We start from the raw sequence: 25124 nt of genomic DNA on the forward strand, positions 1-25124 counted from the left end.
TAGCAGACAGAACCTTTTCATATGCGCACAAGCAAGATGCATTTGAAAAAAAAGAAATGCGTTGTTATAATAACAGTCATAAAGAAACACTAAATAATAGTCACTGTTTGTGTACATTGGGCGAAGAAACTAATGAGAAGCAATAATTTTTATATAAACAATTAAAGCTTGATTTTCAACGTGCTTGTTATTGCAGAATTATACAAAATCCTAAAATGAGAAATGCGCTGGCGAAAATAAGATTAAATTCACATAATTTATTTATCGAAACAGGACGCCATAGAAATATAGAAAGAAATCAAAGGAAATGCTGCTTGTGTACTTTAAACGACATCGAAGATGAATATCATTTTATTTTAATTTGTCCATTATATAGCGATTGAATGAAGACATATATACAAAGATATTTCTATACAGCTCCCAGCATGTACAAGTTTATTGTTTTACTCAACTCGGATAAAAAGTCAGTGTTAAATAAATTAGCTACGTTTTGTACTAAAGATTTTAAACTTAGAAATGATGTACTTAACAATTGAGCATATCTTGTGTATTCCAAGTTAAACACTCTCATACATTGCATGTACGTTTTTGTTTACCTACATGTTCTTATTATAATATTCCATATATAGTCTGTAAAACTGTAAATGTATATTGTAAATGTATATTGTGATCATCATTTATGACGATGAGCTGTAAATGCTTAAGTCGAAATAAAGTTTCTGTTCTGTTCAAAAATGTGTCTTTTTTAATTATGTCTAATGTTGTTTGTCTAAATTGCGCTTGTAATACGAACACTTTGGGGACATTGACTCTCTGGCAATAAAGGAAGTAACATGAGACAATGATAAAAACATTTGATTTATTGAAAATGAAACAGTCGGTTGCTTTATGTGCTTGAACTTTTCCGGATTTTTTTCTGGTACATTGTGCTGAAGATGTTTGAAATGTCTCTCCTTTATAAACATTGTTTTCGAGAGTTATCACTTGACGGTGATAACATAGATTAGTTTGTGTTTTCCAATTTGTCTTAATTAGTTTGCTTTGTCTACGTATTTTTGTGAAAATGTCAATCATTTCCACATCCATATATACTTTTGCTTGAAGATTTCATTTTGGAAGGCTCAAAGCTGCCTTCATGGAATCTGACTTATTCTGTTGGATCTTTCTTCTTTTTTTCTTGCAGTATTGATACATTTTATTCAGAGAACAATGTTTGTTGCTGGGTTTAACATCACAGTGACATATTTATAGGTCATATGGGGACTTTCCAGCTTTTAACGGTGGGTGAAGAACCCGGATAGAGCCTTTGACATTTCGTAAGTCAGCTAAAAGGCTTTCTCACATGAAAGAATTCCCACCCCAATCGAGGTTTGGAGCTTCACGCCCACAGAGGTGAAGAGTATGTGATATTCGAAAACAGCGACATTTACCGCTCAGTAACGAAGACCCCGAAATAATTCAATGTAAAGTGGCGAGGACTTAGGTTTTATTTGAGAAATAATAAGTTCCTAAGTATGGTTTATCAAAGAATAACCCGTGTTTTGAGTTCTTATGCGTAAGGAAATATCACGGAGGCCGTAGGCCCAGTGATATATTGTTCCGCATGAGAACGAAAAACTCGGGTTATTCTACAATAAATCACAATTGGGAACTTGTTATTTCGATTCTAACACGACATACTTGCAACAACAGTGTTAGAAAAAATGTTTACTACGTTTTAACGACATGAACTACACTTCGTGCTACGCACCTAGCTTTGGCTATTGAAATTTCCCCCATGTATTCTCCCAATTGCTTAAGGATTGCAGCACATATATTGTGTAACATGGCCATCAAACCTTTCATCAATTACCCTCCAGTCCCCAAAACCACGGCGAATCTCCCGTACGGAACAGGTTAGTTGTTTGTGACATTTTGCAGCCGAACTTTGTTGCTGTTATTGTACGCGGATATTACGATTTTTGCACTAGTATTTACAAACGTCAGGTGACTTGCATTCGTAAAAAGAATCGCACGCGGGGGCGGAAGAGCCAAAACAACCCTTTGCACGCGCACGGGTTATCACAAAATAACCGTGGATTTAATTTCTTCTATGCGTATGTAGGTTATTTGCTGGTCGTGTTAGAATCTAGTATATGTAAAAACTCGCTGAATTGTAGCGGTAAATTCCAATTACTCATAGTAATATTGATAATAGTTATTACCGACTCTCAGGTGTATAATGTTATCTGATGGATATTATTTGCATTTTATTAATGTCGGTATAGTGACAATGAATATCTTATTTCAATAACATTGTGGCTTGAACATTTGACCTTCTGTTTTAAAGTCCTATCTGTTAAAGTCTTGTTATCTGTTAAAGTCGTCCTATCATTTACAGTCACATTATTTTTTAAAGTCGTCCTGTCTATTAAAATCGTCCTATCTGTTAATGTCGTCTTATCTATTAAAGTTGTATTGTCTATTAATTTAAAAGTCCTTGACGTATTATTTAGAAAAGCTTCCAATCTACCAAATTCGACCTATTCTATCTAAAGTAAGCTCAAACGAAATATAGATTTACGCGTTATGCTGCTCGTGGAACATAGTTGATAAATGGCGAATTAAAAGTTGAAATTGTCTCGTGTTCATACACCAAACCAACGTGTACTTTGTGTTGTAATTATTTCATACATGAAAAAAAGAAGCCTTTACCACACATCTTAAAACGCCATTTTAAGTTTGAACAAAGAAAATTCTTATAGCAAGCTTTTTTTTCAAGTCTCCATTCCGGAATGAAAACAACATCTGATGCAATAGTCTTTAATAACTATCTGATGAATTTGTTTTTTATTGGTTAATAGCTCTAATTAGCTTTACTAGGCTGGATTTTATCGGTGTAGTCTGGCAAACCAATGTGTTTTTGTTCCGACTAAATAGACGAATCAGTGACATACAGGTTCTCTTTTCATAGGAATTAAGTTTGTTAGACAATGAAAGCAGTGTTGTAAGATGGCCGCAAATGTAAAATCGCTGCGGTAAACAATCAAATATTGACTTATTTGGCTGAAACTAGTGAGCTGAAGATAATCTGAATAGTTTGTGATTAAACCTGCTTGAAGTTTGGGTATTTTGTAATTATGGCTGAGGATTGTGACATTCCCAAAACCCCAATATCAACGTCCAACTTTTTTAGTTCGCTGGACCACAAGGGCACAGGCACAGCACGTGATTCGCGGGATGAAGTTCAAGATAGCCAGGAAGATTACTGGCGTGTGCAACGTTCGAAACAAGCAAAAAGGCCTAGAGTGAGTGACAATGATTTATCCATCTCTGAATTTAATTCTCTCTCCACTGACGATAAACTAACTGTACTTTATACTGATGTACCCAAGGTGTCTGAAATTGAGGTCAAATTGGACATGTGTTTGAAAGTGTCAAATCGTGTTGAGAAAGTTGAAACCACAATAAGTGAGTACGAAAAACGTTTGAAATTTTTAGAATATAAAGCGTTAGATCTTGATAGCAAAGGCAGAAGATTGAACTTATTATTCGAAGGTTTACCCGAGCGTAAAGGAGAGAATCAATACTTTCTGAAGGATTATCTTGATTTCACCTGGCCGATTCACACTGAGCGCGCGTTTCTTTGGGTCCTTCTTGAAATTCTTAGAAGTGCTTATTTGCTAAAAGGATTTGAATATAGCATTAATCGGGATTGGCTCAGGGATATTGCAGTTGCCAGGAAGAATCTCTGGCCGACTTATAAATCTATGCGCAGACAGTTTCCTGACAGTAAAGTTAGCATGGCATATCCAGCGAAAATCATCAAAGACGGTGAAACCGTTATTGACAGATTTCCGGATTGGGATCAAATTCTCAATCAGACAGGTGAACAATCAACTGTTCGCTTAAACAAAAAAAGGTATAATTCTATGAATGGACCAAGCAAGGATTTATGATACAGTGAACGCGCTAGTGACTCAACCAATCACAATCAACTAACAATGAGCGACAACACGGCTGTAGCCAATAGTAGCGCGGAACGTATGGATTATCATGATTCGGGCACACCACGTGACTCTATTGCGCAGACACAACAACCGTCTGCTAAATCAGCTGACACGTCCGGCGGGGGGCGTCTCACACGTACTGAATCTTTGTCCACACTTCGTTCGGCTTCGGGACGTGCATCAAATTCACCTCCTCGGAACGGGATATTTCATCGGAAACGCTCCAAATCACCAGGCAGCAACCACCGAAGCAGGCCACCGGAACGCATAGTTGCACAGGCTCAACGGAGGGCGAGTGCGAGCTTATCTCGTCCACGGACCAACAACATTGAAAATCAAAATGTTAACAAGCAACAAAGTGACTCAAACAAACACTAGGGCATTCGGGGGAATTCTTTGAATTCGTTAAATGAGGATGATCTTAAATTTGTGAGTCTCAATGTTAACGGACTGAAAAAAAAACGATTATAGTACCCAGATTTTGTAGAATTTATTGATTTACATGATTTTGCTTGTATAGTAGAAACGCATACTGATGACTCTGATATTGTTGATATTGAGAATTTTGTATATTTTCCTAAGTATCGAAGTCAACCTTATTTAAGGGAATCAGGAGGTATTGGTTTCTATATTAAAGAAAAATACAGTCAATATGTAAGCCCTATTTCTAATTATACAGATTATATTTTCTGGATTTCCTTAGATAAACGTATGTTTAATCTTGATGAGAATGTCATTTTAGGCATTATCTACTTGCCTCCAGAAGGTTCACGTTTTTACAATGATACTGATTACAATATTTTTGAAAATGAAATTATTTCCAAATTCAATTTAAATAAGTACGTTCTCTTAGCAGGCGACCTTAACTCAAGAGTATCGGAACTATCAGACATTATCTCGTCTGACCTTTTTTTAAATGAGCATTTTAATATTGATGATGAATCGTTACATCTTTTTTTGACAAATGAGCCATGCCATGAGAAAACCAACATAGTGGGTATGCGACCAGCATGGATCCAGACCAGCCTGCGCATCCGCGCAGTCTGGTCAGGCTCCATGCTGTTCGCTTTTAAAGCCTATTGGAATTGGAGAAACTATTAGCGAACAGCATGGATCCTGACCAGACTGCGCGGATGCGCAGGCTGGTCTGGATCCATGCTGGTCGCATACCCACTATGTTGATTTTCCCATGGCACGGCTCAAATATACTATTCTTGAAGAGTTGTCAATTCCTTTAAAACGGAATTCAAACGATAAGCGTACAAATTTTCACGGAATTCAGCTTATTGATCTTTGTAGAAGTAATAATATTTTTATTGTCAATGGAAGGTATGGAAGATAGATTCCAGCTAGAATGACTTATAGGGATAAATCTATTATTGATCTACTCATGTCAAGTACAGAATTCTTTAAATTTTTTAATGATTTTCAAGTAATTGAAACCGACACATTGTTCTCAGATGGCCATAGAGGGCTTTATTGGACACTGAACTGTCTTAAAAATGGTTTAAACCAAGATCCAAAGAAAACGAGTAATTTGAAAACCAACTTTAAGCCGAAATGGTGTGATGAGTTAAGTAGTGATTTTCAAGCAAATATCGACTCAAATCATGTACAATATATCAATCAACTGTGTGATATTACCAATGTACAAAATGTTAATACTCGTATTGAATATATTACCGAAGAAATTCAAAAGTTATTTGAAAATGCGTCTACTCAAACTTTTCCCGGACAGAACCGCACAAAATTCAAAAATGTAAATGATAAACCATGGATTTGGCCACAATGTTACCAAGCACGTAACAATTATCATGAAGCCAAATCACTATATAATACTTGTAAATCACATGATGATAAATTACGATTGAAAAACGCTAGTAAAGCGTATAAACGTGTAATGAATTATTACATTAATAAATATAAGCATGACAATACTAAGAAATTACGTAAAATGCAATCAAAAAATCCTAAACAATACTGGAATTTCTTGAAAAGGCTTAAACCAAAATCAAATACGAAGCCATCTCCGTCAATTAATGAGTTTTATGAACACTTTAAGACAATTAATAGTAATCCAAATGATGACCAAGATATAACTTTTGATTAAACGTTTATTAATAATTCAAACCTATTCATTAATAAAGAAATAACCCATGATGAAATTTTAAAATGTATTAATAAACTCAACAACGGTAAAGCTTCAAGTCCAACAGATAAGATACTAAACGAATATATCAAGTATACAAAACACATGCTTTTACCTATCTATAAACAGTTATTTAATTTTATACTAGATTCTGGTCATATTCCTAAAGTTTAGTTAGAAGGGTGGATAATTCCAGTCTATAAAAACAAAGGTTGTCCTAAAAGTACTAATTCATATAGACCAATCACAAAACTATCATGTCTTCGGAAATTATTTACAGCTGTTTTAAACACTAGGTTAAGCAACTATATGGATGAATTCCAATTACTGAATGAAAGTCAAGCAGGCTTTAGAAGTGGTTACTCATGTTCTGATCATTTATTTACCTTGCATTCATTAACTGAAATATTAAAAAAGCGTAAACAAAAACTTTTCTGTGGATTTAAAGATTTTTCACAATGCTTTGATAAAATCTGGAGATTCGGATTATGGCATAAACTACTCCAACATTTTGTTAATGGTAAACTTTTCCAAGTCATACTTAACATGTACAATAATATTAAGTATTGTGTGGTTCACCTAGGTGATAGCTCACCATTTTTCATTTCAGAAATAGGGGTACGTCAAGGGGAGAACTTGAGTCCGATTTTGTTCTCCATATATCTAATTGATCTCCAAACATACCTAGAATCAAACGGTATCAATGGTGTAGAATTGAAAGACGTTACGAATAATGAAACGTGGCTAAAATAACTAGTACTTCTCTACGCTGATGACACTATAATATTGTCTAACTCTGCAGAAGATTTTCAAAATTGTTTAACACCATTCAACTCATATTGCTCTGAATGGAAACTCAAAGTAAATATTGATGAAACCAAAATAGTTATCTTTGGTAGCAGGAACGCGAGAGATAGATTTAATTTTACTTTGGGTGACGAACCGATCGCTATCGTTGACTCTTATCATTATCTTGGTATGACATTTACCAGCAATGGGTCTTTTCTAACTTGTCGTAAACATGTTACACAACAAGCCAATAAGGCACTCGATCCACTTGTTATATTCTAGATGTAGTAATGCAGACTTGCCTATTGATCACACATTGAAACTGTTTGATCACACAGTACTGCCTATTCTAACCTATGGGTCAGAAATTTTTGGATTTGAAAATTTAGACCTTTTGGAAAAGGTCAATAATACATTTTTAAGGAGAATTACTTATGCCAGAAAGAGCACTCCAAATTATATGTTGCTGGGTGAACTTGGAAGATATCCAGTTTCTGTCACAGTCAAAACCAGAATGATTTCTTTCTGGATCAGGTTATTATTAGGAAAACAGAGTAAAATCTCCTATATCCTATATCAATATATGCTTAATAATTATGACCAAAATTTTAAATGGATAAACAGAATTAAAGACATTCTAAATTTGGTAGGCAGACCAGGCCCCGTGTTCACAAAACATTTTCAGTCTCAGCTGAGTTTGATAATGAAACTGTATTTGTCTTTTATATCAAAATAGCATGTTAAAAACTAAATTTTAAGTCAATAACTATTTTCATGTTACTATTCGGTGCTGATGGTCAGTCTCAGTTGTTTAACCTTGAAGTTTTAGCAAAATCAATATTAAAATTTCAAACTCAAACTCAGCTGAGACCGACAAATGTTTTGTGAACACGGGACCTGACTTATGGGTGAATCAAAATAGCTCTTTAAATAAAAGTACTCACTTACGTATTAAGATTAATTTAATTGATCAATATAAACAACAATGGCATGATCAGATGCAACTTTCGAATAAAGGAAAAGTTTATAATAGTTTTAAAAAATCTCTTTACTATGAAAAATATTTTAATATTCTACAACGAAACGACTATCTCACACTTTTTAAGTTCACGAATTCCGTCAGAAACAGGTCGTTATTATGGCACCGCTTTTCTTGACAGAATCTGCCCACTTTGTCAAACGGACTCTCCCGGAACAGAGAGCCATTATATTTTCAAATGTAGTTACTTTGTTAACCAAAGGAATGAACTCCTTTATAATCATAACTTGACAATCGAAAACGATATTGCATTTGCAAAAATTATGAACTCGATAAATGAGAGAGATCTAGTAAACTTATGCAAATTCATTCGTGCCGTTTTGGCAAAATTCTAGTGTATTTTACAACAATTAAGATAAACATTAAATCTGCTATTGCACTTACCGAAACAGCACGTGTAATAATCCAATAAAAATATAAATCCACAAGACAATGATTCATCATACGCGTCTTTTAAATCATTATGGCATTTTATTAGAACCACATAATCAATGACCATTCATCAATTATCGTCAATTCATTTTATGCAATAATAGCGAAATAATAACCTTACTGACTAAGCACTACTTTATATTATGAGAAACAAGAGCTGTCTCCATAGGATGACATATGCCCCCGATGGCACTTTGAATGAGTAGTTATGGCCGATGTTAGAGTTTAGGACCTTTGACCTACGGAGCTGGGTCTTACGCGCGTCACGTCGTCTTACTGTGTCACACATTCATGCGTAGTTATTTTAAAATCCATGCATGAATGACAAAGATATGGACCGGACACGCCCATCAATGCACTATCATGAAAAATGACCTTTAACGTCTAAGTGTGACCTTGACCTTTGAGCTACGGACCTGGGTCTTGCGCGCGACACGTCGTCTTACTGTGGTACACATTCACGCCAAGTTATTTGAAAATCCATCCATGGTTGACAAAGATATGGACCGGACACGCCCATCAATGCACTATCCTTTAATGTCTAAGTGTGACCTTGACCTTTGAGCTACGGACCTGGGTCTTGCGCGCGACACGTCGTCTTACTGTGGTACACATTCATGCCAAGTTATTTGAAAATCTATCCATCGATGACAAAGATATGGACCGGACACGCCCATCAATGCACTATCCTTTAATGTCTAAGTGTGACCTTGACCTTTGAGCTACGGACCTGGGTCTTGCGCGCGACACGTCGTCTTACTGTGGTACACATTCATGCAAAGTTATTTGAAAATCCATCCATCGATGACAAAGATATGGACCGGACACGCCCATCAATGCACTATCCTTTAATGTCTAAGTGTGACCTTGACCTTTGAGCTACGGACCTGGGTCTTGCGCGCGACACATCGTCTTACTGTGGTACAAATTCATGCCAAGTCATTTGAAAATCCATCCATCGATGACAAAGATATGGACCGGACACGAAAATTGCGGACAGACTGACAGACCGACAGACCGACAGACGGACAGACGGTTCAAAAATTATATGCCTCCCTTCGGGGGCATAAAAATTAGTCCTAAATGTAAACATAAATATACATGTATATTTTTATTCAAGTCAACTCATGCATGTAATTTGATTAAAATCATCTTGTTTGACAAATGACCATCTCAAACGTATTTTAGATTGTTGAAACTTCAATATGTTTGCTGCAATAAACACCAATCTTTTTTTCTTCTTTCTTTATAATTGATAATGACGCCTTAATATGTAACTTTAATACATTGAATATTTGATCAGAAAAATATATGAATTCCCCCACCATCTGTATCAAATTTTGATCATGTATGACATCATTAACGCTTGAATTTGATATTGTTTAAACTTGTGCATCTATCTTTATGTTTGCTACTGGATATATACTGTTATGAATAACTTTATTAGAAAATCCCCATATTGTATATGTAAATGTATACTTGGGTAGTAATAAAGAAATCTGTGTGTCTGTCTGTCAGATCAGACTTGCGTGTACAGAAAGCAGAAGACCAAACATGTCAGTTTGAAGGTATTGACTAGCTATTTACATTTTGTCTATCGGTCAGGTAATAATTCCCGCCAGGCGATTTTAATCCTCGACATTTTTAGATACTGCAGAATTATTGAATCAAACTTCCAATATTCTTACTATTTCGAGAAAATTGACCCCCAAAAAAACCCCCTCATATTATCGTATCTTTGTTGCCATGGTAACGAGACCACTGAGAAGCATAACGTCTGAAATTTGAGCAAAATTACGGTTGTTGATAATTACTAAGTATATCTTCTTGCGTGGCTTTGTATCAGTTACGAAGATACCATTGAGGTTTATGTCCAGGTTTTGTTCTGTTATATAACTCGATATCCAATTAAATATGTTGTTTTTTTTTTTTTTTTTTTTTTTTTTTTTTTTGGAGGAGGAGGAGGTTCTTTCTTTTTCTTTTTTTCTTTTTTTGTACAAAAGAATGTCATTAAACTACGTTCACAAACTGTCTATGTCATTAAACTACGTTCACAAACTGTCCATGAACTATATCTATACCAGAAAAATTTAATTGTTTATTTCATATTTTCCATCAAGGGGTTATTAAAATTGGTTTTAACGAAAGTGTTTCCATGGAAACTTTTTAAAAAAATCTTAATGCTGCTGAAATAAAAAAATAAAAGAAAGAGAAAATAAAAGATAAATTTCCTTAACTGTGTCTAATTAGTGTTTTTATTGTGATATTCTTTCAAACATAGTCTGTCTCAACTTTGATACGTTTGGTCGTAAACATGGTGTCCAAAAATTGGCGATTTCCCAAAAAAAAAAAATTTAACAAAGATTGCACTTTGACCCAAAACCACGTGCTCTGTTACATATATGTCGCTATGATACATAAAATTGATTCTGTACCCAGTGACATCATTAAACTGGTGATTTTATACGATTTCATTGGGGTTTAACAACTGATAAAGTGCAAACCAATTTTTAAAATGCCGATTTTAGAAGTTAATTAAAAGCTTTAATGTTTTGTCATTAGCGTGCACAGCGATGCTCTTAATCTGTTCTTTCAAATGTCATATAATAATTTGCTTGATTAATTTGTATAAATAAATCTGTGTATTATTTAATACAGTTCAGAGTATTTCTGAACATATCAAAGCATTAAGCGCTTTTGAGTAAATAATTATGAGTCCAGTGTTTATGACCTAAAACTCGTTCGTACGTTTTGCTTAAGGCTGAACACCACTAAATCCAGCTGTTCTTTATTTCATATAAAATCCACTCACTTCATAACGGTGTTTCGACATTTTCTAGCATATCAGATTTTCAGAGACTTATATTCCCATAAAGAACTAGATCGCTACTTTAGAAAAACAAAAAGAAAAGGGGGTGTTAACTTTTAAATAAGAAAACTACAGTTCGTTAAATACAACCCGCTGATTTTACTACTTTTCGCTTCTTTCAATTACTCTTTTCGTGACATTAAATTCTTACGCCGCCATTTTTATCTAGCAGGCAATAGGAACATGCCGATTTCATTAGAATGCAGAGTGATACATACTGAAACGCGGTAGGGTAAAAGTAAGCACGTTGCTGCCGAGAAAATGCACTAGGAAAGGAAAAAAGATTAGTACTATTTATATTTGGACTACTTGTGACTAGACCTGCGGAGGCTTACATTCTATTTGGTAGTGATCAGCCTTAAGGAGGTAGGTTACCTTCATATTTGTATGTGCGCATGTCCAACCGGAAGCTAACGTGACGATTTACGACGACGTTTACGACAAACTAAATGTGTTTGTATATTCATTCTTCTGAAAACAAATCATGAACTTGTCTTCGATCTGATGCTTTATGGTTTAACAATGCAGAAATAATGAATAAATTGCCGCAGAAACGCTCCAAAACAATGTTGCCTTAAAATGACGTCATTGACGTCATGACGTTACGTGTCAGTTACCGCGCAAAATTAATAGCTTTTATCTTGAAAGTACGTAATTCTGTACATTTTCTTTATTTTAACTATTTTCAAATAACCATTATTTGCTGAAATATTTTTATGAGTCTTTTGCTCTGAATAATAATCAATATTTTGTTTCTTTTATGTAGTTATATTGAAATGTTATGCAGAATGTAAGAAAATGGATGATGGCAACCAATGTTATTTGGAATATAGTTGGGTGAAAGGTTACTTGTTACGGCCATTTTCAAATAAAAAGTCTAGCAGTTTGATTTGTAATACCTATTTTTCAGGTTCCATTGATAATTTCTTACTTACATACTAAAACTAAGATCTAAAATTGTTCAAATTTCAGTAGAAAATTGTGGTTTCTTGAAATGAATTGATGTTACCATGGAAACGAAGCCCGTGACCTATGTATCTAAATGTAAAATTCAAAAGCGTTGACACTGGTCTATTTAAAAAACACAGCTTCGGCTTTTTATTTTCATTTCAACAATGTCCATGAGAATAATAGCAGCACGTTGAACGATTTTTCCATGAAAAATGACAGACGAGGGGTACTGCTGTACGTATTCTAAGCTGTGAAATTTGTTTGAATAAATGCAAGTAACACGAAAATGTAACCTACGTTAGAAATAATATGTTTTAAAGCCACATCAACTAGAAAGACAATCTTATTCAGTATTTTTTTTTAAAGAATTACGACAAACAGCAAGATATAAGCTATTTTAAACATCTCTGTTGCCATGGTTACTTTAAAATTTAAGAAAAATGGGGTACCATGTAAAGTGCTTGGTATTTTGCTAATAATATTACCCAAATATTTCATGTTGGTCATTAACAGAATGGCACTGAAGCCGTCGGAAACCCCTATTTTTATACATAGTTGTTTAAAAATGAGAGAAAATGCGTTACCATGGAAACACGAGCCCCGCGACATATACATTTTAAGCTTATATTAGGAAGATAACGTGCATACCAGTAAAAATATCAATTATGCAGACTTCTACGGATATCAATGAAACTAAAATACACTGAAAAGTGTTAAATATCCGTATTTTCCTTCTTCTTTCAATATGAAATACCTTTGGAGGGTCATGTTCTTCAAACCTGGATAAAAATTGAACTTGAAGGGACAGGGACAAGCGAAATTTAGATTGTAGCAGTTAAAACTTCATATTACACGAAATACAAAAACATGATGCGGTTCAACTAATTTGAATTTACCCTTGTAACAAGGTATCCTACCTCCTTAAACTAATTGCGATTCGAACGTTTTGCTTAAACAAATTTGCAATTCGTACGTGTTGCATTCCGTACGTTTTGTTTAAGAAAATTGCCATTCGTACATTTTGCTTTAGAAATTGCAACTCGTACATTTTGCTTATGAAATGCGATTTCAAGGTAATACTTCATATGATTAAAAGATCAAAATTAAGATATTAAGCATAGTTAAACGGTTGTTATTATGTTTTCAGTGTTCTGTCTCTAACTGTTTTAGATCGTGGTAATGATAATGAAATCGTTGCAGGAGTCGGCTGAATTTTTCAGCCGAGTTTGTGTTCGGGTCTTTTTCAACAGTTTTTTTTCAGTCATACAAACGATGGCGTCTACTTCCAGTCCAAATTTATAGTGCTGCCTCACTTGAATATCAATTTAAGCCGTAGACACATGACATAATACCTCACAGATTTTGTCCATGTATGCGAGTTTAGCGGGTTTTTTTTGCACCATTTTTCTGTCATACAAACGACTTTTTAATGCTGCTTCACTGGAATATCACACCGTAGACACATGACATCATACCCCATCCAGTCACATACTGACACTGGGCTGACCAGTCCGAGAACTATACTGTGGCGAGGAAGTTATACTAGTACTAATTTGCATATCATTGGAATGATGCGGCCATTATAAAATGGTGTTTCAAATATGCCGCACCCTTTTGTGTCTGTGTCCTTTGATACAGCATCGGAATTTAAATGTAGGTGTGATCATTTCGCCTTCTTTTTGGGCCTACTAAAAACTGTATGTACCAGACATGACGAGACTATAAAGCGAAATATTCAGAATTAAGAAACCGTAAGAGAGGAAGGGTAGCGACATAGCATCTTATCCCTGTCAGACATTTTAGCAACTCATTTTCCAGTCGTATGTCAAATGTCTGTATAGTACGAGAACGCGTTAGCATTTGTAAATTAGCAGATTATTTTAACAGTATACTTTCAGTTTAGAGATTACTAAGTACTGCTACGTAAGTACTGTTTGAAAATAATTGACGTGTGGGCAATAAGGGGGCGCCCGGGTAAATTAGGACATCGGCATAATTCGTACAGTTTTAAAGTCGAATCTAAAATTATATGTTCTCACATACGATAAGGCTATAGCTTACATGCGATTAGTTTAGATATTGGCCCATATGGAAATATTGACCATGAACAGTCATAGTGATATCTAGACATCATAAAAGTGAAGGAGGCTGGGGGTGTACAATTTGTTATTTGTCATATCTTTGTTCATAACTTATAAGCACGTGATAGGGTTTCCCGAACAAAGAGGATACTGGGGACTCTTTCGCTTTTGTTCAACTGAATTAATTAATTTAAATGTATTTTCAATTGTACCAATGTCCATGATGCACCAAAGCTGTTAAAGAAAATCGTATATGAGAGTTTTCACAACAAAGCAAATGGAAAAAGGACAGATTATCTCTCCAAAGAAATGTAAGAAAACCAAAGAACAGAGTACTTCAAAGAATGTTCCAAGGAAAATGAATGCGTATCCCTAAGTTGATGTTTCGTGAATGCCAGCGTCAAGGTTTTGTAACACTGAAAGAAAAATCAGACAAAGCACGTTTTAATCACTCCTTTAAACAGATACATTATCAAACTTCAGATACATTATCAAACTTCAGATAAATTATCAAACTTCAATACATTATCAAACTTCAGATACATTATCAAACTTCAGATACATTATCAAACTTCAATACATTATCAAACTTCAATACATTATCAAACTTCAGATACATTATCAAACTTCAGATAAATTATCAAACTTCAATACATTATCAAACTTCAGATACATTATCAAACTTCAGATACATTATCAAGATACATTATCAAACTTCAGATACATTATCAAGATACATTATCAAACTTCAGATACATTATCAAACTTCAGATACATTATCAAACTTCAGATACATTATCAAGATACATTATCAAACTTCAGATACATTATCAAGATACATTATCAAACTTCAGATACATTATCAAACTTCAGATACATTATCAAACTTCAGATACATTATCAAGATACATTATCAAACTTCAGACACATTATCAAACTTCAGATACATTATCAAACTTCTTTCAGCTTAATGTACAACGTATGATAATTTATTTCGTTCTAGTAACACAATTTGAAACTAGAGAAACTATTTTTAAAAACACATCATAAGGGTCATTTTGTTTTACGTTGCCATGGAAACATAATAGCTCACTTTTTTTAATTAAATATTGAAGTGTTCATACGTTATACGGTATATTTCTCATTTTGAAAACACTTCCTTTTTAAAGATTCTTTCATCAGCTAAAATGATTTAGAAAACCAGGTAGACAGAATTAACATTAGAACAACGTTGCTTTTCCCTTTAATTAAGCATCATGATTATGACATGAGCCGCGCCATGAGAAAACCAACATAGTGGCTTTGCGACCAGCATGGATCCAGACCAGCCTGCGCATCCGCGTAGTCTGGTCAGGATCCATGCTGTTCGCTAACAGTTTCTCCAATTCCAGTAGGCTTTAAAAGCGAACAGCATGGAGCCTGACCAGACTGCGCGGATGCGCAGGCTGGTCTGGATCCATGCTGGTCGCACACCCACTATGTTGGTTTTCTCATGGCACGGCTCACATGTCATTAAAAGAGGGGAAAGAATTCCCAACTTTAAACTGTTCTTTGAAATGCATCGTCCAGCCACTCATGACGCTGAAAGAAATTTTAAAATTTGACCACGATTTGATAAGAAATTTAAGAAAATGACAAACCATTGAAACAACCATTTTAGTATTTATAACATAATTTACACTTTATTGAATTATTTATTTAGCAAATCCTCTTTTATACAGGTTAATTTGCATAAAATGGTTTCTAAATTATGTACTAGTAAATTAATGTCTTTCGTTTCCAAGAGGAAGAAGTCGAGACAAAATATGAAGATCTCTGGCGATTAGCGTTGCATGATATTAATGCTTTTCTTGAATTAATCTGTTCTTTTGTTTGGTGTTTAGCCTTTATTTGTATTGTATCAAAATGATATAAAACTAAAAATCGTTTCCATGGACACGTATTGTAAATAAAAAGTGACTGATGCATTGTTTGCACATCTAGTTTAATTATATTTTATTGCTTTGTCACAATATGTAGTAATGCAGATTAATTTCGTAACGAGTTTAGAATTAAGAAATAATTCATAGCAAACCGTGTTTTAACACTATTTATACACGATGGGCGGTTACACGTTGGGCGTATAATTTCCCTAGGGCGCAGGACCGGAAATGGTAATACGTCTTGCGGAATAGTTTCTTTAAGACGCCAATGTTGGCGAATTACTCTGCACAGCTAATAACCAACTCTGTGTCTGTGTCAATTAATTAAGACAGTTATGCTATGTGACATTTCGTTATAAACATGTTTTATGTATATTATTTGACCAAATTTGAAAGCGCTATTTCTCGATGCATGCGTCTACCTGACGTCAACATAATATCGTTGTGATGATTAAAGCATTGTTATAAGAATTCTAATATGCTTGTCTCTGTTAAAACGCACTTACGCTAGAATGACGTCACGTTAACGTGCAGTGACGTCAAAGTTTTTGTTGCGCCCTCGTGATATTATTACGCCGACGTATAACCGCCCATCGTGCATAAATAGTGTTAAAACCTCTTTTGCCATAATTTATTTCTTAAATAAAGACGATTGCTTATTAAATGTAGGCCTATTATAAAATGATAATGCTCAAAAGCGGTCCTTCCTTTATTTAAAAGTATTTCAAATTAAGTTTGTTAAGGTACTGGACCCGTAATGACACTCGGAAGTTTCCGTGTGATTACGTAGTCCCGTTATGTTACTCGGTACTTTTCGGACGTAAACGTAGCTCAACGCGCACTTGGCTTTCCGTTAAATTACGGAGAATTCCGAAATCGCATATGCTTGCCGAATGTTACGGTCTTCTGCCTTAAAGAAAAAGCACTAACTGTTTTAAAACAGCTTCATATAACAAATTATACATTGTTGATAAACTTTATGAAATGATACCATCAGATTTAATTCTAGTTGCTAGGCAACTCTCTTATTATAATGTACATAAAACTTTAATTAAATCGTCCACTGCACGCTTATTATGTATTTTGTCATATCTATAGACAGGCTAATTTATAATCAGTCTACTACGGTCTACACTCACGTAAAGTTTGTTCCAAAAATAAGGAACGGCTAGACATTGTAGCATTTTTAATACAAAACCTTAAATGAAATGTAGTGATATAAAACGCATAGCCTGAATATATAGTAATGTGAATGGATATCAAACCTATATCATAAAATTCATACGTCATTTACGGGTTTCAAATCTTAGCAGAGTTGTCCACCTGTATATATGCGGGAATAGCTATATGCATAATAGACAAATATATCTTAAAAACTGCCAAAAATGTATACCAGAAAAGATGGTCATTAAAAAGTATAACTGTCTTACAGTTTTACATGATAATTTTTTTTTCTTTTTTTTCAAAACTATCTTAAAAAGTGCGAGTTTAAAATTGATCTACCACTTTTTTGGCGAAATAGAGAATGTTTTAACAAATGATCTATATAGTCATTTAAAGATGATAAATATTCCTATATTCATTTAGGTGAATATTCATATAAATATTCTTACAGTACTGCTAGGAATCAGTCAAAATGCCCGCGTCGATTAATCAGTACAAAAGTGAATATTCATATAAATATTCTTACAGTACTGCTGGGAATCAGTCAAAATGCCCGCGTCGATTAATCAGTACTAAAGTGTCTGGTTGCTGATTAATAAGAGGTTAATACACGACTTGGTTGTGCCACAATTCAACTTTATTTATTTCGCTCAGGTCATATAAATGACAACATGAGGTTATATATATTCAATACAACATATAAAACCAAACATAATGATGAAAATAGAATTTCTACATTTATGCGGGAGAATATCTTTATGTTAAACACATTTCAATTATTAAATGATAAGGTGATAGTTTTAACAAACAAACAATATTTCTTATATTCTAATCCACTACAGTTCATATTCATCAGCATATCAAATTTTAATACATTTGGTCTGTTAAATTTCGGGTTAATATATTTTTCTTTCTAGCATGAGAAAAGGAAGAACGTTCTAATAAATAGTGGTACTCGTCTCCAATATTACTTTGACACAATGTACATTTTCTATTTTCTAAAGCTATTCTGTTCCAATTTTCTGTTTCTACAGGACTTCTTGCCATAATGGCACACCTAGTGTCATAATTGCCCAGGGCTTCAGACTTTTTATTATAATCATATACCTTCGCTTTATATTTATCTTGGTGTTTTCATTTTACATATTTTCCACAAAATAATAAGCATCCTTTGTGTTGCTTTTCATCAACAATGCCATCATTATTTGACAACTTATCTGAAAATGATTCCGCGCCCTTTCACCCACCATAATGACGTTGCTTCATGTCGTTAACGTCAGAACGCGCTGACGTTCCGGTTACCTGGGACCGTTATGATTATGGCGCGTGAGGAACACTGCGCCATTGTGGATTTGTCAAAAGTGGCCGTAATGACCGTTTTTAACGGGTTTTTTTGTTACTATTTATAGTAAGGTATATAATAATCATGATAAATACATATCAGAGGTATCAATCCCGATCAAAGTAAGATGAAAATCTGAACTTCTCGATGTTTGGCAATATCATAATTCCAGTAATTTTAGCAATTTTAAATAACAGCACAGGAATTGCCAACTGTCACAGTTTTGTATGATAATAGTTACAAGTAGCAGTTTTACCAGAAAACTTTAGTATGAAATCAAATATGGCGTCAACTATATATATATATATATGATATATATATATATATATATATATAAGCCACCTCCGAAAAAAAAACCACCATAAAACCTGTTTACAAAGACCGCTCTTTGTTCTTTCCGTTTATGAATGGTGTAAATTTACTTGAAGTTATAAACCACCTGTTAACAAATACCATTTTCATTCCCGAAGGGTGATTTTTCCAGATAAATTTAACCGTATATAAATATGCCGTAAATATTGAAAAACATAGTATAAGTAAATATACTATTATTATGTAAATTAAAATGATTAAAAAAAGAAAAGATAAAAAAAGACAACAAAAAACGGACAGGAAAACTTCTCACAAATGTTCTTTAAAAGGACTCGATCTCACACCGAACGATTTGACCATTTGTTAAAAACAATGAATGCATCTGACTGGACTCAGCTACTTTGCCATGCACATTAAGTGAAATAAAGAAAACTATTTACTTGCGAAACATTGTACACTTAACGCGAATTTCATCAAGGGACTTACATTATCTATGCACTAGTAAATACATGGTGAAAATAATAATAGCTTTAAATGAAATTGGAAAATGAAGAACTGTTAAATGTTTCGTACAGACAACAGAAAAAAATAGAAAGAAATGTAACATTATAGAGAAAAGACATCAAGACTTACCTTAGAAGTATCATTCTATGAGTGTCAGTCAGAATTTTCTATTATTTCCATTTCCAGCATGAAAACACGTCACTTTGCAGAATTTCCAACCATTCTCAAATATGGCAATGCAGTTTTGCTATGATTGTGAATGTATTCAGATATAACCATAGAGATGAGGTGTATTGGAATACCACGGCAACGGATGGCGATAAAAAAAAGATATAAGCTTTAGTGAAAGGAGAATTTATTGATGAATATGCTAGTCACAAAGAACTTTTAACGATACGTTTAACTAATTATCCTCGCTCTACAGAAAAATGGCTTCGCAAACGATCTTTCATGTCGTTAGTAATGCGACAGATAAAACGGTTATGCTGATCATAGCAGTCCTTAAATAAAATCTCTTAAATTGGCGAAAAATGGTAATATAAGAAACAACCTTTGCTTCAACTCTGTCTTAGCCAAGAAGATGACACTGTAGATCAAAGGCCTTTCCAGGGGACCAAAAAAAAAAAAAAAAAAAAAAAAAAGCAAAATTCAACAATATACATTGTTCGACATTCTACAACAATAAATTGTTCGACATTCAACAATATGAATTCGACATTCATATGGCCTGTAATCATTTGCAAGTAATGCTGAAGCTTTGACAATTATAAATGGTAGGTCAGAAGCTATTTAACTGGAAAGTCATAGTCCAAACCAGTTACTCTGTAGGTTCGTAAATTAATTTGATAATTGCAAAAGTCTAGTATTAAATACATTAGTGAGCACTTTCTATGGCATTGAATTTATATATACTATTTTATTGCATAAATTGTACAATATATTTACTAAAACTCCAAATTTTACAAAAAAATCACTTTGTCCAAAGTTTATCTTAAGAAATACCTTATTTGGAATTATAACTTTGCGTCTTTTGTCACAATCTTAAAATCTGTATATATTTAGGCATATTGCATGGAATCAGCAGTTAAACTTTTATCACTATTTTTGACATTTTTGTCTAAAACAAATGTGTACCGATATCTATGTGAATGAAATCTTGAACTTTATCTTTCAGTGTTACCAGTATAACGGCGGAGCAGTCGTAAACGATAGAACGCTGTCATTGTGACACTGCAGTTTCCATTGTCACCCGAGATCAGTGACTTGACATAGATGCTCGTTTGAATTCCATAAATCTATATACGTTTATTTTGTCATATGAGATGCAAACTTCGTTGAGGTTTTAGAACAACTGTGTTCTAAATATATGTAGTTTTCAAATTTTATGAAATGTCGAAATGAAGATTTCAAATTAACGATAGCCGACAGAAATGGACGTAAATGTTATTCAAACGCTGTACATATTCATTTTTATACCTTAATTCTTTGTTCTCAGCCATTTCATTGTATTACGGCACAAATTACTTTCATCTAAATCAATTAGTAGAAGTAGGGTATAGACTTTAGAATTTAATCGATATTTTAGCTGTATTACATAATATGGCTATCTACTTCCGTTCTGAGTAATTATTAGCGTTTAGTCAACACGACTGCGACTGTAGCATTACATTCAAAAACGTTATTGCCATTTTCATACTGAAACTGCAACGTAAGAGGACAACCTTAACTGGAACATACAGTATCCGCCTTTTGTAACGGGCAGACGAACGAAATGAAAGTATGCACATACTTTTTATATTACCAACGTTTCAACAGAAAATCTCCTATAATTGCAACATCCATTTTTTGTGGCTAACGAATGGACTAATTTTCCCCGAGAAAATATCCTGTCACCACATTCACTTTTGTCATATTTTTAAATTTCTGTTTCTGTGACAACAGTTACTGCAATTTAATACGGAGGAAAGTCTATGTATTTTAAATTTTCTCCATATTTCACTCTTTTTATTTACCAAGTTTCAAAGAAAATTTCTTGATTTTTTTTGTCTAATCGTCGAAAGATAGTAAAAATATTGTAAGCCTGTCAAACGAGTGGGGGGGGGGGAGCAGGGAAACACCCATAGGCGAGTAGAAGGCTCGTCAAACGATCAACTAAAGTCTACAACTTGTATATCATAGAGGATGGGTGGAAAGCTAGGTACATACAAACAAATCTGTTTATTTGTGTGTCTGAAATCCGGTGGATAGGCGCTTTGATACAGAATATGCAAGACTGAATGGCTAAAGATTTCAAGTTTGTGTCGATTTAACTTGGCACATGACCAGTAACCATACCAAATAGGACAGAAATTAAAATACAAACATCATGAATCAGCAAACAAAATAATTTATTTCCACATGATTTGAAAATGAACTCCACAATAGTATCACAGAGCTAAATGAGATACCAGTCAAAACTGTAGCCAGCAACAAATACATAAACCAAGAAAACAAAACATATCCTAATACAAGCTAATGCTGTGGTTATAATTTTTTTTTCTGTCAAGTTACAAAGTTTGTTGTTTTTTTCAAGTAAGTATATAGACAGACTAAAATTCAATCAGCTGAAGGGTTTCTGGGTTAGGCCTTTATTAAAGGGATTAGAAATTAATATATAAAAACTTGTTACCCAGTTTCATCGTTGGGTATCAAATACAAAGTGTGTAACAAAGCTGTTATTTATCTGATGCGCCTTCATAGGGCAAAAACAAATCACTTTCCTTCCTGTCTCTAATGAAACCTCAACATACTAGATTGATTAAACAAATAGAATCTACCTTCAAAGACAATACAGAAAGTGAAGTACATAATTTTTGCCACAAGTCAATCATGTAAAGCCAGTACCAGATGTTACTGCAAAAATCAATGCTTCCAACTTTCATATCATACACAAAGCACCGGCTTTGATTTCATATAATTTAATTGAAAATCTCTTACAATGCTGACATACTGTTGAATCAAAAATATTGGAGGGGAACTAAATTTTGATAAATGCATACATTCATATTCCAAAGGAATAGCTATCTGGGATAAAATAACAGAATTTTTTTCCCAACCAACTTGAATAATTTGAAAATAAACGAGAAAGGTTGTATATAAGATCTACCTTTTGAGCATTTTTTGTGACAAATAATACACTGAATATTTTGAGGAATGTTGTATAAACACAAAACCTGGATCAGAAAAAAAGCTGAGCATTTGTCTTGTACAGTCTGTGAATCTGTTAAAAACTGCCTCAAAAAACGTGCACTAAATAACCCATCAGTTTAACATCATTCTTTTCAGAATGGTTTTTTGAAGAGGAGGAATGGAACACATGTTTTGCCCTCATATCGTTTGTTTTTTATCTAAAACTTTCAAAAACAGATCTAACACTGTATTATCTATAATAAATTACGTATATCAGGTTTTATAAAGAAACATTAGAGCCCAGTTATCACTTGTTTTATCATCATAAATGACCACTACATCTATTTCTGTTGCAGTGTAAATTACTTCATACAAATAGGCAAGTACTAGGCTATACCTATTACAATGAAATGTATGGTTTTTGTCAATACTTTGTTCTGTGTTTTCATAAATATACCACAATAAGTACATGTAACATTTAATGTATGTTTTCTCTCATATGTATCTATAAATGACCTGCTTAGTAGCAGACAGAGCAAACAAGCCAACCACACATCAACTTAAATCAAAATAGTACAGACAACAAAAGCATTTACACTTTCTCATATTTTGTGTCACATGGCAAGAAATATATATGCATTTCAAAAACAAAATCAATGAAACTCACCTGGATTTTGAAATTCAGCCATTTTAACGATTTACAGGACATTAAGACAGTGAAGCAGTAGCTGTATGTAGAAATAGCACAAACATTATAGCCAAATTCAACTTTCCTTTCCAAGAAAAAAGCTGCATATCTTTGTATGAACGATAGCAAAGGAACATTTACAAACCATTTTGCCCTTATGTCATCTTTTCTGGACTTTTATGAATGCCTATGTACAGTAATATGCCCATGGAAAAAATCTAAATTGTAGCATCTATATAATGTTTTGTTAGGAAAACAAAATTGTGTTACTTTTAACTATTGCAGGTAATTTGTTACATGTATGACACAACATAAGCATGGTAACACTGTGATGAAGCATGTGGGTTGTTGTAGTCAACTACAGGTAGTTAACAGTCATCAGTTAAACTGGGTAAAAACTATTCTCTGGAATCCTGAAAACACACACAATTGTTACCATAGTATATACATACACATGCACTGGAATGCTTAATCATTTAATCATTTTACTTCCAATGCCAAGTACTAATATGCCTTTTTACAACATTAGTATTTCAGTGGAGTACAAATACATTCAGTTAATTCAAAGAGCTATAAAAATAAAAAATAAATGTATTTATACTTCTTTGGTTATTTTTTCCAAACACACTTAAATATTACACAATGTGAAAAAAAAAACTGTTAACTTGTCATTTTTTTGTACTGTAGGTCATTGCCAAGAAATCAATATACCTTTACAATTATGAAACATCAAGAAAGAGCTTTTAAAACCATTTAAATGAAAACGATATATTACTCCTCTCCAATCTTCATCCCAAAAATACAAAATACCAACAATTAATTACAACAGAAATTTTTATAGAAACTTTTTAAAACATCTCTTTTACTGTTTTTTTCTTGAAAGAAAATGTGTACAATTTCACAACATTTTAAGCATGTAGGAATAGAACAATAAGAAGTAGAAAATGGTGTTTGTTTACCATTACATTAAAATACAATATGTAAAATGTTTTTCCACCAATGTTTTGTTTGTACGAAAAAAAAACAAACCAAGGTCATTTTGCAGTATATTCCTCTGATTTTTTCTTTATCTTCATGTACTGTCTTTATTCCAATTTGAATACATTATTTTTCCTATTACTGTTCAGTGTTCCGATTCTTTAACTGAAATTTCTATTACTGCTGTTTAGTGTTCTGTCTCTCTTCATTTTTTTCTAAAAACTGTTATCTAGATCCGAGATTTCACCATCTGAATTAAATGACTGCGCTTCATCAGACTCGTCAGTTCCTTCAGACGTCAATTCTTCCTCTCCGGTTAGTGCGACACGAGCATAGTCATCCGTGTCTATAGATTTACAGAAGTGTATGGCATACTTGAGTTTCTCCTGAAGCACGTGCTTGCACGAGTAGCGTGGCATCTTCAGCAAGAAAAAGCAAGTGTAGCTCTCTGGCAAGAAGTGGTCAGGGGGATGGTACTTGTCTAACACCTGTAAAACATTAGATGAGCTGTTTTGAAATGATTCTTCCAACATTATTTTCATTACATTTCGAAAAGCTGGGGCGGCAGAATCCAACTTTGACTGTTTTTGCGATGAGCTATTTTCTGCATACACATGTATGAATAATGGTTATATAGTAAAATATGGTGAAAACCTTCTTGACCATATGGGCTTTGAGACAGGCTGGTCAAGTTTTCTTGCCATCCCTCTAACAAAAGTGGTTAATCAGGTTTTGATCAAGCAACAG

At 33.7% G+C, this 25124-nt stretch overlaps 2 protein-coding genes across 2 annotated transcripts in view; both read right to left on the reverse strand.

The window, feature by feature from the left end:
* LOC123557781 (transient-receptor-potential-like protein) overlaps window positions 1-20148 on the reverse strand; it is a 123561-nt gene extending 103413 nt beyond the window's left edge. The window contains exon 1 of the mRNA XM_045349468.2: window positions 19673-20148. The gene's annotated coding sequence lies outside the window, so the exon portion shown is untranslated. The remainder of the gene's footprint in view (window positions 1-19672) is intronic.
* A 1763-nt stretch (window positions 20149-21911) lies between these two features.
* The window catches only part of LOC123558580 (E3 ubiquitin-protein ligase HERC2-like), a 197919-nt gene continuing 194706 nt past the window's right edge, over window positions 21912-25124 (reverse strand). The window contains exon 77 of the mRNA XM_053544141.1: window positions 21912-24865. Within this exon, the coding sequence (XP_053400116.1) occupies window positions 24593-24865 (273 nt within the window). The 3' untranslated portion in view covers window positions 21912-24592. The remainder of the gene's footprint in view (window positions 24866-25124) is intronic.

This window comes from Mercenaria mercenaria, chromosome 5 (assembly GCF_021730395.1).
Source record: "Mercenaria mercenaria strain notata chromosome 5, MADL_Memer_1, whole genome shotgun sequence".
Lineage (NCBI taxonomy): Eukaryota > Metazoa > Mollusca > Bivalvia > Venerida > Veneridae > Mercenaria > Mercenaria mercenaria.